This window comes from Vanellus vanellus (assembly GCF_965231255.1).
Source record: "Vanellus vanellus genome assembly, chromosome: 9".
NCBI lineage: Eukaryota > Metazoa > Chordata > Aves > Charadriiformes > Charadriidae > Vanellus > Vanellus vanellus.
The window spans coordinates 21,666,128-21,679,859 of NC_138914.1; the positions used below are offsets into that span (position 1 = coordinate 21,666,128).

The following is a 13,732-nucleotide window of genomic DNA, read 5'->3' on the forward strand; positions in this document are numbered from 1 at the left end:
CACTTAGTATCAGTTGTTCATCTAAGTGATTTCTGTATGATATTTGTTTAATTACAAATGGTACTGAAGGGTTTTTTTGAGAGTGTGATTCTCATGAAAATTGGTCTGAGGGCAGGAGTAATTCCAGCCTGTACTTAGTTCAGGAAAAGCCTCATGCTTGGAAAAAGCTGTGGTTTAAGGCCTTTACAAAAAAAGTTTGTTTCTGTGGTATTGCTACAGATTCTCAAGTCTCTTCGTCCTGCATCTCGTTTGCAAAGGAGGATACTTGCGCCGTTTCTTGTTGGGGTGTTTGATGTTTTAATGGATTCACTAGTAGCTAATGGGGAGATACTCACAAATGCTGACTGGGTACCAAGGCAGCTCCTGCCCCCGCCTGCTCTCGGGAGCCCCTTGGAGATGGCTGAGGTTTCTCCAGGCAGCCACTGAGAGCAAGGTCCTGTCGTCAGGTACTCTGAACTACCTCTGGGAGAGCCTCTCTATCCTACGTGTATTCACTTCTGAATTGTATTTTGGGAGGCTGTCATCACTGCTCATCACTAGTGAAAATCAGTCTGTTTATTCCTCTCTGGTTTTCTTCTGTGTTAAATATCTTTAACATATAATAAAGACAAATTATTATTTGAAGCATTCTGTCTCTGAAGAAAGGTGTGGCAAAAGTTGCTATTTTATTGTGAGTCATGTTTTGTATAATAAGACAAGATCTTAATGTTCTTTATTTAAGGAAATATTTGGCTGCGTTTGTTTAATAAAACAATATTCAAATAATCATAATGTTCCTCTTTTTTCAGCTGAAGGGATCAGAGCTAGAAATTACACTCGTCAGAGGTGGTTTGTGTCAGTGTGTTGGTCCAGCCTGTGCCTATGTCAACCTCAAAGTTTGTGTTAATGGGACGGAGCAAGGTAGGAATGTACCGGGTTTGATTTGCCAGTGGGGGTATTACAAGATTTTTTTGAAAACGGTGTGATGAACGTTGGAGCCACGAATTTGTTTGAAAGATGGTGCAAACTCCCTCCAATAGTAGCTTTAAATAATTTTTGAAAATAAGTTTATTAAAAGCAAAACCACATGTTGTCCATGATGTCTTCTGATGTAGACCTGAAGCAAATGCTTGGGTGTGCACATAAATTATTTATATTCTGCAGAAGGGTTTGTATGTGAAGAATCTATATGGAGGTGTGCACGCTCTATACTTGTGTGTGTACATTCACCCACGCTCAGAGTCTGTACCTTGAGAATTTTTAATTCTTGATGTAGTACTGTAAATGTAGGTGATACCTTTCTGTAGAGGAGATACTTGTTTTGAAAAACTTAAGATAGTAAGAGCTTAGAGAATGTAGAGCTTAAAAGAATATTTAAAACTAGAGAATATGACTACGTCTTGGATAATCGAAAGATGAGTGCAGTGATACTGTGAAAAGTATTAGAAGGTTGACTTATAGATTAAAAGGAGAATACCAAATGTAGTCTCTGGATTATTTTCTCTTCTGCATGTGTTTACAGTTTGTGTCAAAGTAAGTGTGCCTTGTTTAATGTGGTTACAGAGCTGCTTACAGAATAATAATGAACGTAAGTATTTAAGCTGGTGAACATCTCGGAGGGCACACAGTCTGTCTGGTTTTAATCAATATAATACTGAATTATAATTCAGTGACATAAAAATTTGGCTGCTTTGTTAATAAAAACAAATATAACTTCCATACGCTAAATCTGAAGTACGCTTGAGGTGGTTTCCCTGTATTCTTCCCTCTCCCTTTCATACTACAAAAATTTCTGGAAGATGCCATGTTGCCAGTTAGCTTAGAAACTCACTGGAAGTAATTAGAAAAAGTCATTAGAAAATCATTGAAACTTGGATGTTGCTTCTGAACTGCGTTTTAATTTCTTAATTTTGGTTTTAGATGGTGTGTTGCTGCTGGAGAATCCAAAAGGAGATAATACCTTGAACTTAACTCGACTGGTAGATGCTGTCTCCTGCATCTTTGGTCTTAAAAATTCAAAACTGACAGTTTTTAATGGAAAAACAGGTAAATGGAGTATGACAAGGAAAATTGAAAGTCTTTCTAGCAGCAGCTAGTAGTTATTTACTGTATAATTTTTCTATATATATACAAAATTGACAAGAAAATTTGTAAGGAAATATTCTATTTTATAGTACTTAGCTTATGAGACTGTGTTTATAGTCACATCAGAATGTTTCCAAAAGCTGCTGCTGCTAAATGATGCTCATCTCTTGTTATTTCCATTGCAGTTCTCAGCAGGACAAAATCTGATTTATTTCAGAAAGTGTTTCCATCGGGTCCAGCCAATGCTATATATTGATGGCGCACTGCCATCAGCTTTTGCATGCTTTTTTTTTCCCTAATGCCTCCGTAGGCAGGGTGAGAACTCAAATTGAATGCAAACTGCTATCTCTAGAGGGAAAAAATGCTGCTTTTTCACCCAAGAGAAACTTGAGGATCTCTGCATTTCTTCTTTTTAGAAAAATCTATGGAATATTTTTGCTGCTTGAACTTTGCCTCTGTTGAGGCATGAGATGTAAAATATCGTTTATGGGTTATATATAGAGTTGCAGGCTATATCATAGTTTTGTTCGTTCCAAAGATAATACAGCTGAAGCAGAGGAGAAAAGTGATATGAAAGACGTTGGAGTTAGTGATGGAGAGACCCTACCAGCAAACTGGCATTCCCTCCCCAGAGATTAAGATGCTGCTTTATTATTACATTACACATCACATTTCAATACATCAGAAAAAGTTACAACTTAAAAATTAGCACACTGAGAACAAAATTACAGTAATAACCAAACGTTTAGTGAAGAAATACAGAAAGTAGAGTACTTAACAGTGGCCATGCCGTGATATGTCTTTAGAGATGTTTCAACAGTAATAGTAAACTCTTTGTGTGTTCTTAGTGTTATTTACAGGCACATCTGGAAGTTCAGACTTTGTCTGTTTCCACACCATTTTTATTAAGTCTAAAAGGAGTGACAAAATACTGCAAAAATGGTAATTGGATGGTACAGAAACTTTTGCTTGTGTGTTTTCATAGAAATATTACTGAAATATGTCACTTTGCTATTTCATAGAAATATTACTTTCATAGAAGCATTACTGTTGGGGTGCCCACAGGACTGCTAAGGATCACCGTTTTACGTCTGCCTGTGACATCAGTAGGGGGGTTGTCCTACTAATGTCTGTAAGGTCACTGCTCCCATCTTTAGCTTTAGTTTTCTTACTTCTCTTTTCCTCTAAGTATTTCTAGAAGAATGTTTTGTGGGTTTTCACATCTGATGTAATCCATTACCTTACTGTGATAAAACCTCTTTCCAAGTTGTGCTCAGCTGAACTGAGTAGTTTTATCATACAAAATGATTATTCTTTGTTTTCAGTTATAGGCGACTTATAGGAAATTTTGGATCCTTCAGTATCTTCCTCAGGTTTCTGTAATGTTTTAAAGGAGGAAACAGTTTTCGTTGAAATCTTTTTCCAAACAGTAGTGATAGACTTCACAGCAGTGCTGTGTGTGCCTACAGAGGTGGGTGTGTACTGGTACAATCCATGACCATCACAGATATTAAGAGATGACCTGCAAAAGGCCAAGGAGGGTTGGGGAAACTCTCATCTCATTAAGGTGATAAGCAGTTTGACTCCTTGTTTGGTTTGTTTTCTGCCACTAACAGGACAAAAGGATGCAGCACAAATCTATTAATGCTGAATTCCTAAAGGAAGTGGTAAAGAAAACCTAAACCCTCCCTCTTCCTCAAAGATTCTTTTCTGCTGTAGTAACAAAGGCTTTATTTCTTTCTTTTCCATGTTGCTTTTGCTGCGTAGGTATCATTTTGGGACTTTCCATCTTGGCATGCTGATTTTAAGCTTTGGCTCTTTGTAAGTGGTCTGGGCAGAGCGGTGTTTTTTCCCTGCCCACTCATTAACAACATTAAAATTCCCTTGGAAAGATTAGATTATCAAATTCGCTTTTGTTGCAATTTGGCAGAGATCTCAAATAAGTATTGATCAGCAGAGGATACGGCTCCCTGAGGAGCCAGGGTTGAAGGCATGTACAAAGAAAATAGCTCTTAAAGATGTTAGAGAAAAGAACCGAAATTCCCAATGTTTGGTTTGGATACAATCCCTTTGCTTCATCTACCCATCCTTCTCACGGGTGATGTTAGGTGAGGCCCTGTGGTGATTCCAGTGTCTGTTTAGGTGAGGCAGGGGCTGGTATCAGCCACTCTGGCTGAGAGGAATTGCAAAGAAAGGTCACGCACTCCAGATAAATTGTTGCTGAATTGTTCCCATGGGTGCTAATAAAATTGTGACCCAGTAAAACCATATTTCTGGCTCCTTATTTTCCTTCCTGTGTTTTTTAGGGCTGGCCACTTTACTTGCAGTAATTTATTATCTTGTTTTCAAATTGTAATGAAGATTTACTTAGGGTTGTGTAACGGCACAGAATCAGGCAGTTCTTGTATTAAGGCAAGCTAAAATATGTCATGTCCCTGTTTTTCAGTGCAACATTGAAATAATGGGTAGACATTTCCTCCCCAACAGTGTATCAATGTATTTTCAGGAACTGCGCAACACTGAGCAAGGCTCTGGGATTTGTGCTCATCTTCAGAAACCAAGAATAGAATTTTTCTCTTCTTACAGTAAAAAAAAAATAAATTAATTAATCATTGAAAGGAAAGAAGCTGGGCTCAAGTCAGATGGTAAAACCAGTTGTCTGAGACTTTGGTTTTGCTCTAGATTGCTGAAAAACTGAAAACTTTCTAAATTTCTTATTGGGCATGCTTTTTGACTTGCATTCGGCTTTCATGGAAGTAGCCCATATTGAAAAAGACCTATTTAAAAAAAATTATTTTTTTTATCTTCATGGGAATAAATGAAGTAATGGTAAATCATATAGGGCTTAAAAAAGCAGGGGGGAGGAAGGTGAGGCAAAACTTGCCCTACAAACTTCTTGGTCCATGTCTTATTTCATCTCTGTGATTTTCAGATGGCTATTTTTTTAAATTCTATTCTCAGCGGTGTTTTTTGAACAAGAGCACAAAAAGATTTCATTTTTTTTAATCTTTAATTTTTAAAAGGCCATGAGGCTGTAAGGCACCTTAGGAGAGCATTACCACTGAAATCTCAGCTGCAGGGAGAAACTGACTTTAAAAGTGATTTTAATATTGATGAGCACTTGTAATATCCGCTTGTTTTCAAGCATATTGTTATATATGAAAAAATGATCCGCTTTTTTCTTTTTCGTGCTCTTATTAGAGGGTTATATGAAATGACTCCATTGACAGCACTGTACATGAACTCTTCCTTCTGAAAATGTCAGTGGTCCTGTAATGCAAAATGCTAGATTTGTTAAATACGCAAATCACCATGACTGTAGCTCGTGCCCTGTAGCCCTGCATAGATCTGCACAGATCCCGGCAACTGTGTAATGTCAAACTCGAAGTTCCTCGAGCTGCGTGTTTCTTGCTGTGTGAAGCACCCTGCTCGCCAGTGCTGTCCCTAACCATGGCCCATGGATTGTATGTCAGTGGAAGCAAAGCAGCTTTAGGGTTATGCTAGGAAAAACCTGCTGCTGACTCCCTTTCCATATGATAAAATCTTATTAACTCCTCTCCACTTGTTAATTTAGTTATTTTCCTACTTTTCTGTTAGTAAAACCAAAAGCCAAGCCCCCTCCTGTGCTTGAGGATGTGCCCATGCCTCAAATGTACCAAAGAAGTGTTTGGGTAGCTGGCGCATGGCCACCATCATCATAAACTTCATCATCCTTGAAAACTGAATTTTAGAAGCAGCAATGAAGTTTTGCCTCTTTCTTTAAAGTAGCATTTTTGAATTTTAGATGCAGTCTGAGGTCTTCATCCTTCCTTAGGGCAGTCTCGTAAGCCTTCCGCAGTGCATCGCGCTTTGATGTTCTGTGGCAGTTGGCAAAAATTTGAGAGCTTGTAGCCCATGCTTACTTCCCACTTTTTTGGGGGGTTTTGTGTTTTGGGGTGGGGTTTGTTTTGTTGGTTTTGTTTGGGTGTTTTTTTTGGGGTGGGGCTTCTAATTTCATTTTTAAGTTTATAAACATCCCTGGAAAAAAGGAGTGTCACTTCTGCCTCTTTAGAATTCATTTGGATGAACTGATGGAAAATAAGCTTCGTACAGCTTAGGCTCCGTGACACACGAGTAGGGCTGATGTGGAATGAAAACCTGCTGGAAAGAGATGGCAGATGTGCCTGTTCCATACATACAGGCAATGCACAATTCTCACAAGAAATTAAATTTATTACTTCTTCCTGGATTTGGTCTTTGGAGTTTTTCCGTAGGTGCAAAAGCTTTGTAGCAGAGAGTGGTGGTATTTCTCTGTCTTTAATGTTGTGGCCATCGGCAGCTTTTTTTACCTCTGTGACAGAGCGGCAGCTGCTCATGGAGGCAGTGCAGAATGCAGCCCTACATTTTTCATTTCTCATACAGAAACCTCATTAGCTTCTCATCTGAGTGCTTTCGGGGTGCTGGTTATTACTTCTCCAGTCCTTTGAGACATGAGTCTTATTTTGGGTCTGAATCTTCTACAGTTTTCTAAATATGCGTGGCTGGAGCCATCTGCTGAATCATCAGCTGTTGTTGACATTAAACCCAAATATTAATGCAGGGGACATTATTCATGAGCTAACCAGCTACTGATTTTACATTTATTGTCACCTGGAGTTTAACGAGGGAAATATCTTGATGTTGCATAGGAACACACATCCAGTGCTGCTTCAGCTAGGGAATTCAGGGTAGAGGCAAAGGTTGTAGGTCTTAATTTAATGAGATAGAAATGGTTGGCTTAAGTGAATAATTTCGTGCTTGTTTTTAGTTAACTATTTTTAGTAATCATGTTCGTATATTTATGTCTGTAAGAAATGGTACACAGGAGCTAATTTACACAGTACTTCCACTTTCTGTGCTAAGAAAACCAAATATTTCTGCACAAATTCCATTTTTCAAAATGGAGAAATGCTTTTCCTTGAGGAAGGAATTGCGAAGAGGGAGACAGTGGAATCGGTAGTTAGAAGGCGTCATTGTCAGCTAATTGGGTGGGAACTGGACCTCGGCTTCCCTGAAATGGCCTGACTGGTCTCATTTTCTTTTTCAGAACTGATAAACAAAACTGACTTGCTTAGTCTCAGCGGAAAGACTCTACATGTGACAACGGGGTCAGCACCTGCTCTGATCAGCTCTCCTGATGCTCTGCTCTGCCAGTATATCAACTTGCAGTTAATGAATGCAAAACCACAGGGTACGTAGGGTACCGCGCTCTCCTCGTGTACAGGCTCAGCTCTTTGTGTTCTGAGTTTTGGTCCCCAGCGCTTACTGATGAAGATAAGCACAGACATTTTCATTGGTAGATGGAGATTTTGTTTATTTTTTCCTAGCATTTGCTTTCTAATAAACACAACGTTTATATTTAGCTTTTCTCCCTCTTTTCATAAAAGAAAAAGGAGAGCCAGTTTGAGATAAGACCAGCATTTAAACATGAGCCCTTCAGCATTGTTTTCCTGTTTCTGACCAGCAGCTCACCTGTGCAGCCTATTTTAAAAGGCTGAGTCTGAACCTGACCATAAATGCAGGAGGAGCCAGCTCTTTACCAAGCCATTGGAAACAGCCGGTGAAACGTTTCTTAGTGCTATTTAAAAGCCAAATGAATTGTATTATTAACCTGATCTGGAGTACGGATGTGTGTACGTAATTCTGTTTCACAGCCACTAATCTTGTAACTTCTACTCTGAAAGCTCCCCTTGGAACAGCTGTGGTGTTAGTGACTTGTTCTTAAACTCTGCCCTGGTGCAAGTCCTTTCTGGACTGTCCATATGGAATCTCTCTTGACACTACTGGGAACCTACTGGGGCCAAAAACATGTTTTTAACAGGATTAGATCAGAAGGTGCTTTGTGAGCTTCTGTAGTTCTTAGTTGTTTGTGTGTCCTGTTGAAATATTTCATGTTTCCCAGTCTCTAGGTTATCCTGTTGACCCATGTAAAGAATTTTGCAAAGTTTTCTTTTGTTTGTCAAGCTGTTAATTATACTTTTGATTCTATAATTCATGAACTTATTTAGTGAATATCTGTAAAGTAGGTTGGTATTGGTAATTACTCAGCACTATGAAGAAATGGAGATGAAAAATGGAAGAAGAAATCCTAAATGTCGATTTGCCGAGATAAATGAAATAATGTCATTCCTCACTAGTAGTGATCCAACTGTGTGTCTTCTTCAGAATGTCAGAAAGGAACCGTGGGAACTCTTCTAATGGAAAACCCTGTTGGTCAGAATGGATTAACATACCAAGGTCTTCTACATGAAACAGCAAAAGTTTTTGGGCTCAGAAGCAGGAGGCTAAAATTGTTCCTGGATGAAGCACAAACTCAGGGTAAGCACAAACTTTTGGTTTGCTTGTTCAAGGACACTTGGAAGTTTTTGTTGAGGAGCAGCTAATGTAGCCTGTGATCTAATTTAATAACTAAATGCGCATTATTTACACATTGGTTTCTAATTTTGCTGAGTAATTCAGTATTTGTTTAATAAAATCCTTTAAGCACACACATACATTTAGACATGCAAAGCTGTAATGCATTCCCTTCATGAAATGGCCGAGACAATTTCTGTGAAAGTTTCTTCCTTTAGAAGCAGAAAGGTCAGGCAGCAACATAAATGGCAGCTACGTGCTGCTGGGACTAAACAGAGAGAGTGAATCTCCTCCTAGAAGTGAGTCTAAAGGGTGACTATTTTAAGAACCTGTTCAAATTGTTCCTGTAACATTCATATTGTTGCAGATATTTTTTTTTTCCTTCCTTTTGAAGAATGGGAGTGGGCGGAAAAGAGTATCGGATCTATTTTAGAGTTGTGTGAGTAGGTCAGACTTGGTAGGGTACAGCAGCTGCAATTCATTCAGAATACCTGGGAAGTAGAAAGCTTTATCACACAGTCACTCATCTGAAATGTTAAAGAATCTTCCAAAACCACAGACAGATGGTGAGGCTTAGAAACAAAAGTCTCTGATTCATGAAAAAGATAAGACTAAAGGTGTAGCCACCTGTACGGCTAAAAAGTTGGACCTGAGAAAGATTTGGGACTTCATTTGACAGGACGACTGGATTGGAAACTATGTCGTAAAAAAACCACAGGTATTTCTGTGTATTCAGGAAAATTCAGCTCTTCAAATGAAATGATGCAAAGGATTCTGTCTCCAGTTTGAGTGGCATGATTGACAACCTGTTTGGGAGGGATACATGACACTTAACCATGCCTTGTCACATGTCAGGTTACCTGCCCAGACGTTAGCCATCTTGTCTGAAGTAGTTATCTCATCCTCGGCTGGGCTTCGTTTCCTCGGGAGGTGCCTGTCAGCTGGTGAGGGAGGAGGAGCAGTGTAGCTCTCCAGCGTAGCTGGCCAAAGCTGGGGTCTCTTAGTTGTCCGCCTGGGTTCAAGGGATTCCAGTAGGATGGATTAGCATCAGGGCATGTAAGGTGTGGGTTCTTTTGTTGTGGATTTTTGGTTGGATTTTTTTTCTTTAATTTCATGTGACCTAAACTCTGTTTATTCAAGAGCAATTTTTAAGTAAAATGGATCTCAAATGTTGATGAGACTTTCTAGTGATAGTTTGAGCAAACGCTAAAAATAATGTGCTGAATGGTGTTAACAAACAGAGAACTGGAGCCGCCGGTAGTGTTTAGAAACAGCACAAGGTGTAAGAACCAAGTATATCAACCACACTTCATTTGCATAAACAAAAAACTGTATTTATGTGCGAAACTGCGCCGACTAGGAATTTAGCCATTCAGGAGCAGTTGATGTTGTACCTGCTTCTTTTTTGGTTTCTGTCATTGTTACAGGGCAACGGGGCTTCACAGCAGTTTATGACTTAGTTAAGAGACTAAAATAATTAATAAACTTCTGAGCTTTGAAAGAGGGAAGTAAGTGACAAACCAGGAAAATTTATAGCCCTGAAGTCTTAATTTAAGTAAGGATTTTTAAAATGCCTTTACCTAAAAGGGAAATTGCTATAACATGTTTGTAGTATGAATTCTCCAGAACTATTTAAACTTCAAATAAAGTTTATAAAGTGACAATTTATGATGATGTGAAAGACTTGATAAGTCTTCAAAGGCTAAAACAACTGGTTTGGGCTTTTTTAGACTCAGACTGTAGAGAACTTGGTCCTGGAGGTTGATTTGTGTAGCTAACAAATGCTTATGCCATATAGCTCTGCTTCTGCTAGCTCAGATTTAATTCTCACCATGCAGCTCTTTTAATAACATTTTTTAATGCTATAAACACTGAAATGGTTGTACTTCAGATCTCTTTATGTGACAAATAAGTGCTGCATATAAAACAAATACTTTGATGCCTGCGGAAGACATTAGTTCAATTAATGTTTATGTGTACTGTTGCAACTTTGTAATCTACTCATCTCTTTACCAATACAGTCTCTTTTCTTGAGAATTTTTTTAATAGTTTATTTTAAAAATTAAAGATAAATTATTTGTTGTTAACCATTTGAAATGATTGAAAATAAGCCATGAATTGAAAGGTCGATGACTGTTTTTATCAAAAGAAAAGAAAAAAAATTACTTAGAGGAAAATGAATTATCAGTTTTGAAAATATTAGTTTTCTAACTGTTGTCAGGTACGGGCATTTGGGCATCTGCTATCTATTGCACAAAGGCTTGCCAACTTTTCAGAAACAAATGTGTCTTTCACCCCTCTTTGGAATATTGGAAAAACATTCTATAAATAAATGCTAAAGTGGTGAGCGTTGCTTATTCATGAGATTGAAACGTATTACAGGTAGCTGATGCAGAGACACGTTCGGGATGAAGGCAATGCTTTATAATGTGCTGACTTCAAAGCCTTCCTTTGGAGGAATTGGAACCAAAAGGAGGATGCCCTTACATTTTTGTTGATAAACCAAATTTCCAATTTCTAATAGTAATTATTGCCTTAAATACTGTTGAAAATAGTAGCTTTGTGTAGTTCCTAATTTTTCAGGATTTTAAAAATAAATAATTGAAAAAAGACTTTGAGACCAAGTTCATCATTTGTTTGGCTGCTTCTGCACACCAAAATAACTTTTTGACATACTGATGTAACATTTTTATGGGGTGGGAAGGAAGGTTAATGAGGAAATAAAGCCCTAATTGCTGAATTGGATTATACCTCCACTCTTATCTCTGTAGATGGGTATTCAGCTGCTTAAAGCAGAGTACTATGCTGGAAGAGAACTCCTTAAAAATGGTACCATCATGATCCATAAGGGCTTCTTATTTCTGTAATTAATAAGTGGCTTTTAAACTTCGATGCAGACTATAACTGCTCAGTCTAAAAATGAACTATTTTTCAAAGATGGGGGCCTTAATGTTAGGAGTGTGCATACTGTTACATGGAAACAAAACTCCTCGCTGCCATTTCTAGAATCAGTTTTCACTTGGACATCACATTACTGAAAACTAAACTGCTTTTACATTATCTCCATGGATGCACTTCACAGACTCTCCTCCCCCCACCACACACGCGGTGCCTTGGTCTCTCTCAGCTGGAGGTGAGCCCAAGTTAGAGCAGCGTGAATATCAGCCGTCAGGTCGGTGATACAGTGCAGTACACTACAAAATTTTTTCTCCTGAAAAAACACCCAGCCATTCTGAATGTTATTCATCTGTCATTTGTGCTAACACTAGTGCCAAAAATTTAAAATTATCCTCTATTTGCTTGTGCTGTCTGTAGGGATTCTAGCGTGCAGAGTAACACCGTAACCCCCAATAGGCTTTTGCTTTGGTTTCAGTGGATGTATTTGTGGTTACTGCTTTGAAGTTTCTTACCTCTTTGAAGTTCCTTGGTAAAGAAACCTCTGGTATATTTCTTATTCAGATTACTTTTGTTCCACAGCTGTACCTCCCAAGTATTCAAAACAATCTGCTCTGTTATTGGGGTAGTTTCCTACAGCTGAGGAGTGCAGGGAAGCGTTGAGCTAGCAAACATCTAACTTCTTGGGAAAAATGCTCTGTAAGGTGGCAAGAATAGTGAAAGATTGCCAGTTCCTACCAGCTTTGCAAGTGACTTTTTCTGTAGCCACAAAGTGCTATTACTCTGTGTGGTTGTTTCATAAATAATTATAAACCCTGAGTCAGCCTGTTGGAAATATGCTAAATCCTTAAAAGTGATTTGTTGGTGAGACTTTATCCTATCACTGTTCCAAACTATGCATCCAGCTATGAAAAGACTTAAGGAATCGATCTGGTATGGTATGAACTTATTTGGGCATGTCTGATAAGATTGCAACATTAGTTTTTCAGCAGATACCACTACAATCCTTGCTTTACATATAAAACTCAAGTTAATATATGCACGATCTTATTCTTTTACTCCTTCACACACGTTTTGTCTTCTGTCAGAGACGGGATACTAGAGGAGATCGATCTTGGATCTGTCTAGTATGGCCATTCTTCGGTAACATTTCCAAGGGACTCTGGTGTTCAGTGCATTGTGTCCTATTGTTAATATTGACTTAATATTATTGCATTATAAAATAACTGTCTGTACTAGACACTACTCTGCGTGGATGTGAAGCTGGGAGCTGTGGGCTGACATAGGCTTTCAAAGAATTCTATCTTTGTAACCTAGAACAGTATCTTCAGCTCTTGCAGGGGCAATCCTGACATGTGGTGACCCTTCCTTTAATGCACCATGCATTAACAGGAAGGAATTTTGAGCAGAGCAGTTTCTGTCCAAGTCCCATTTTGATTGAACCAGCAGAACTGTCTGAATAAAGACCAAAAAAAGTGTTTGTTGTTTTACCTGTAAGCAAGAGCACTAACTCTATGCTGTTTCTCTTGTTTTCTTGATTCAGAGATCACAAAGGACATCTCCATGAAGAACCTGAACATGAAGACTGCCTATGTTTGTGTCATACCCACCACAGCTGAATGTTGAGAATTCCATTTTTATGAATAAGACCATGTAGACTTTTTTCCACAAAAAATGAAGTCAAATTAAATTAGTATGCTTTTAGATTAACATCCAAGCTGCATATGGTACTTTTAACATCTCAAATTGCACACAGGATGTTTTCTACCAGTGCATGTCTAATATGCTGCTCTTTGGTTCAAATACAATGTATTTTCATTGTTATCTTATGATACTGTAAAAGCTGTTTGGAAAAAATGTCAGAACTCCTTAACCTTAGATATCTATGCAGTAATTTGCCTGAAAGAAATGGGACTAGTACCTCAGCGATGCTGTTCTCTGCCTGTCTTTATGCAGAGGGCATCTTTGATTTTCTAAACCCCAGGATTCCTACAAGGCTCTGTGATACATATACCATGTTACAATAGCTTTGACACTTATTTAAGGGTTACCCAGAAGTGTTCGTTCATACTACTAGCTGGATTTTCATGAAGTGTGTGGCTGTTGATACTCCCTAATTTCAACACTTGGAACAATAAATTTGCTTCATCTCCAAACTCTGTTTCCCTGAGTTCAGAGTACTTTGCTCCCATACATTTTCTAAAGAAATACGGTGCTCAGCACACTGTATAGATCAGGAAAACCTAGTGAAACTTGAAATCTGAGAAGTCCATACTGAATGCCAGTGACTGTTTGGATTGTGATGCTGACAGGTTTTGGGTATTTTGTTTGGTCAGGGGTTTTTGGGGAGGGTTGTTCACTTTGGTTTCACATTTAAAAGCAGTTTTAGATGGAAATCAGT

The 13,732-nt window shown here is 38.4% G+C and overlaps 1 protein-coding gene across 1 annotated transcript in view; it reads left to right on the plus strand.

Annotated features, from left to right (window-relative positions):
• The window catches only part of IARS1 (isoleucyl-tRNA synthetase 1), a gene marked incomplete at its 5' end in the record, with an annotated part of 105,938 nt that extends 92,451 nt beyond the window's left edge, over positions 1–13,487 (plus strand). The window contains 5 exons of the mRNA XM_082487808.1: positions 789–900; positions 1,900–2,025; positions 7,130–7,273; positions 8,248–8,400; positions 12,875–13,487. Of these exons, the coding sequence (XP_082343934.1) occupies positions 789–900; positions 1,900–2,025; positions 7,130–7,273; positions 8,248–8,400; positions 12,875–12,957 (618 nt within the window). The 3' untranslated portion in view covers positions 12,958–13,487. The remainder of the gene's footprint in view (positions 1–788; positions 901–1,899; positions 2,026–7,129; positions 7,274–8,247; positions 8,401–12,874) is intronic.
• Between the last annotated feature and the right edge of the window lie 245 nt (positions 13,488–13,732).